The following is a 3,977-nucleotide window of genomic DNA, read 5'->3' on the forward strand; positions in this document are numbered from 1 at the left end:
ACTACAATGTTTTGCTCTAACAGAGATCGACATTTAATCCTGAAACAAAGTCCTTTTCAGTGAATTCAGAGATTAAATGACTGAAGTACAAGCAAAGTGAGGCAAAAATACATCACTTTTTTATCTGTTTTTTTGTTTAACCTTTTCTCTATTTTCTTTTTTTTTTTACATATATCACGAATAAAAAAAAAGATCTGCACAATTTATTAAAAGTTTCCGGTAATTTTTAACTGATTTTTTCTAACTAGGATAAAAATATAGCACAATTAAAAATGACTGTGGGCTTTTATTACTTTTTTCTTCTTGGCTCAGTTTTTTCAGATCCATCTTGCTTGTTAATACAAAAAAGTGCATTTTTACCCATTTTAAGTTGTTAAAGATTAATAAATAAAATATGATATTGCACATGTGAAGAGTCAAACTGCTGCGCGACACACTGAACACACACTGCCTGTTTTAACCCTGCGTGTCACTTACCTGTGATTTACTGATATTCAACAGAAACATTTCTAAATTTCATCCAAACAGTTTCACATCTGTTTGTGAGTTTCCACTGATGTAACCAAAAATCCAAGAACCACCACGTGTCCCCAGTGAAACCAGTCTGGATTCAGTCGTCCAGTTTTCAGAGTGCAGAGAATAAAGTCAAACCTCCAGCCTGACGCGGCGCGCTGCTCACTCTTCTGTCTTTGTCGCAGCCTGAAAATAAGAAAAACATACAAACGATAAGTGATTTATTCCTGAAAGAAGTTCTCACCAGAATCTTTTGGAGCTTCGCGTTTCAGTCTTTTCGCTGCACGCGCGACGAAATGACGATACTTTATTAAACTTTCACAGGAAATTACATTTGTTACATTCACAGCCAAACCACACATCCCAAAAAATCTGTGATGACCCACATCTGACAAATAAATACTAAAAATACTCAAAAAAACATATAATAATATATGACAATAAATACTGCAGCGTATATTAAAAATAATGGTTATTTTAAGGCAAAATGCTGCGATACAAGACGGAAAAACAGCATCCAGAGTTTTTTTATGAAGAGTTTCAGCACATTCAGGATGTTACAGATGAGGACATTTAACCCTTTAGCACCTGTGTTAATTGGCTTGATTTATTTCAAAAACATGGGAGGAAGTTAAAGACCAAGGAAAGAAGAAAAGTGACAAGAAATTTGTAAAAAGTGGAAAATTACCCAAAAAATGATAAAACATTAAAAAAAGAAAAAAAAATGCTTAAACATTATACAAATTCTGTAACATAATTTAGTTATGATAATTATAAATATAGTTTTAGTTTTCTAAATCTACTAATTTCTTACAAATTGTGCAACATTTCATATTAAGTTGCTCATTGACTTTCCCCACGTTTTGAAAGAAGTTGCACTAATGTGCTCAGCGTTCAAAGGGTTAATTTCTAGTGAAAGGCGTCTCAGCAGCACAAGAAAGGTGATGTCGCTCCGAGTTTCAAAGGGTTAACTGGTCCTCAGTATACGAGCAGCGAAACCATTTACTGGTGGAGTCTGTCCGACGCCTCCACAGCAGCGGAGATTATTTATAAATCACAATCAATAACTTTATTTACAATAACTTCAGGCAGAAAACCGTCGCGTCACATACATTTAATCAAACGATCGATTTAGATTTAGGGGTCGACAGATTATTGGACCATTTTTAAGGTCGATATTTGGCATTTTGTTGATTATCTATATCTGCAATTTATTTTAATGATTATAAAAACTGCAAAAAACAGGAACAAGTTTTACTTTGTAAAACCTCACGGAAATATAGATTTTTAAATTCAGTTTTTGTTCAAATTTTCACTGAACTTTATAAAAAATAGTCACTGGGAACACTCAAAATTTCAGTTTTGCTGAAACATTTGGCATTTAAACATGTTTCAAATATCAGTTATTGATCTGCTTAACTAATAATAATCAGTATTGGCCCTGAAAATCAAATATCAGTCGATCCAAAATCAGTTTATTCAGAGTTTCGTCAAAAGGCAGCAGATTAAAGAGCGCTCTGTCTACAGTCGGCCGGTTTCGCACTCACCCTCTCGGCTCCAGCGGCCATCAGGGCGTCCAGCTCCTGAGTCCAGCCCAGCGCATCCACCAGGACCTGCACGCCGCCGACCACGTCACCCAGCTGCACCACGTCCTGAGCCCGCCGGCGCCACGCGAACGGACCCACCAGGTCCCTGTTGATGAGCAGCCGGGGGACCGAGCCGCGCACGGCTCCCGCCAGACTGGCGAAGGGCTCCACCTGCAGGCGGAGAGACAAACTGCAGCTTTTAGAGACTGTTGTGTTGTCGTTGTGTACAATAAAGTTCCCTTTATTAACCCTTTAAACCCGAGCAAAAAGGTTTCACTGTCTTTAAAAACACGAGAAAAAAAAAGAACAAATTGCAAGAAAGTGGTGAAAAAAAACAACCTGAAAATGTTAAAAAAGGAGAGAAATATTAGAAAATTTACAAAAATAAACTATACTAATAAATTAATCAGAAACTGTGATTATTAGAGTTATATAATCAGAATATGTTACAGAATATAGATGGTATTCATTTTTATTTGCAGCACTTTATTCAGGTCATTTTTTGGCACATTTTCAGGTAATTTCTTGTAACTTTTGACCAGTTTGTTGCTGATTTGTGGGTCATTAGTTGATAAGTTGCTCATTGCCTCCCTGCTTTGTTTCTGAAAGAATTAAAGTCAGTTTGCTCAGGTTTTGAAGGGTTAACCCTCTGAAACCTGAGCAGATTGACTTGATGTCTTTCAAAAACACGGGTAATTAATTAAATAATTACAACTTATGAGATACGAGAAAATTACCTGAAATTTTGCCAAAAAAAGAGAGAAAGGTAAAACATAAAAACAACAAAAAAAGAAATATGCAGATAAAATAATTGATAATTCTACAACTACGAATACAAATAATAATAATGACAATGATAATAATAATTATAAGAAAAAAAGGTAAAAAAAATAAAAGAAAAAAACACATCAACAATACAATATAATATAACAAAAAATAGTTAATTATAGAAAAAGTATGTTAAAAAATAAAGATTATAATGTATAAAAATCAATGTTTGACATATCCCAGGCTGTGATAATAAAAATCTATTTAGCATGTGGTATATTGAAAATAATTCAGATTTTTTTTGTGGGGGTTTCATCTAAATTCATAGGGACATCATGACAAAAATGTGGCATTTAAAGGGTTAAAATTCTGAAAATAACATTAATGTCTAATATTTTTTAAAGCTTGATTTCGAAAAGTGCATTTTGTGCGCAGAGCGACACGAGCATGTGATACTAAAGCAGAAGGCGAAAACAATCTTACTTTAAAAAATTAAAAGAGTAACGAGGGTCAGTTCACGCGTTTGTCCTCCGGCTTTAAATCGTCTCCTCGACTTTGTCTCACTTCAAAATATCGTTTCAGCGGCTAAGAAAAACCTGAGCTCACGGGGGCGTGATGCGGCTCGAAGGCGGCGCTCACCTCCAGTGACGTTCCCATGACGATCAGCAGGTCGGCCAGCGGGAAGTCTGTGAGGTACCTGAAGAAATGATGAGGAAGCTGCTCCCCGAAAAACACGATGTCGGGTTTAACAACGCCTTTACAGGTGGGACACTTCGGCACCGTCCCCCTCATCACATCCGGCTGATAAAACACAGAAACAAGACGGAAACACTGAAAACATCTTCTCATCGACGGTGAAATCCCAGATTTACTGTTTTTATCCGACTCTTCGATGACAAATTCGTTTGTTTGCTCTTTGACTTTGTGGTTATTTTCAGGTAATTTTCAGAAATTTTTCACTAATTTCCTGATTATTATTACAACAGCTGTCACACACACACACACACACACACACACACACACACACACACACACATACACACACGCACACACACAGACACAGACACACAGACACAGACACACACACACACACACACGCACACACACACA

The 3,977-nt window shown here is 36.3% G+C and overlaps 1 protein-coding gene across 1 annotated transcript; it reads right to left on the bottom strand.

Moving 5' to 3' along the window:
- Positions 1-266: 266 nt before the first annotated feature.
- On the bottom strand, positions 267-3,746 carry LOC121938496 (NAD-dependent protein deacetylase sirtuin-3-like). The gene is made up of 3 exons (XM_042481737.1): positions 3,507-3,746; positions 2,061-2,270; positions 267-699 (listed from the first exon to the last, which is right to left on the bottom strand). The coding sequence occupies exons 1-3, from the start codon at positions 3,714-3,716 to the stop codon at positions 676-678; spliced, it is 444 nt and encodes a 147-aa protein (XP_042337671.1). The 5' UTR covers positions 3,717-3,746; the 3' UTR covers positions 267-675.
- Positions 3,747-3,977: the final 231 nt, after the last annotated feature.

This window comes from Plectropomus leopardus, unplaced genomic scaffold (assembly GCF_008729295.1).
Source record: "Plectropomus leopardus isolate mb unplaced genomic scaffold, YSFRI_Pleo_2.0 unplaced_scaffold29642, whole genome shotgun sequence".
Taxonomy (NCBI): Eukaryota; Metazoa; Chordata; class Actinopteri; order Perciformes; family Serranidae; genus Plectropomus; species Plectropomus leopardus.

Coding starts and splice junctions, on each gene's coding strand:
- LOC121938496 (XM_042481737.1), bottom strand. CDS start 3,716: ATGAGAAGATGTTTTCAGTGTTTCCGTCTTGTTTCTGTGTTTTATCAG. Junction 2,271..3,506: donor TCATGGGAACGTCACTGGAG/GTGAGCGCCGCC, acceptor CTCCGCCTGCAG/GTGGAGCCCTTCGCCAGTCT. Junction 700..2,060: donor TGGCCGCTGGAGCCGAGAGG/GTGAGTGCGAAA, acceptor TCTTATTTTCAG/GCTGCGACAAAGACAGAAGA.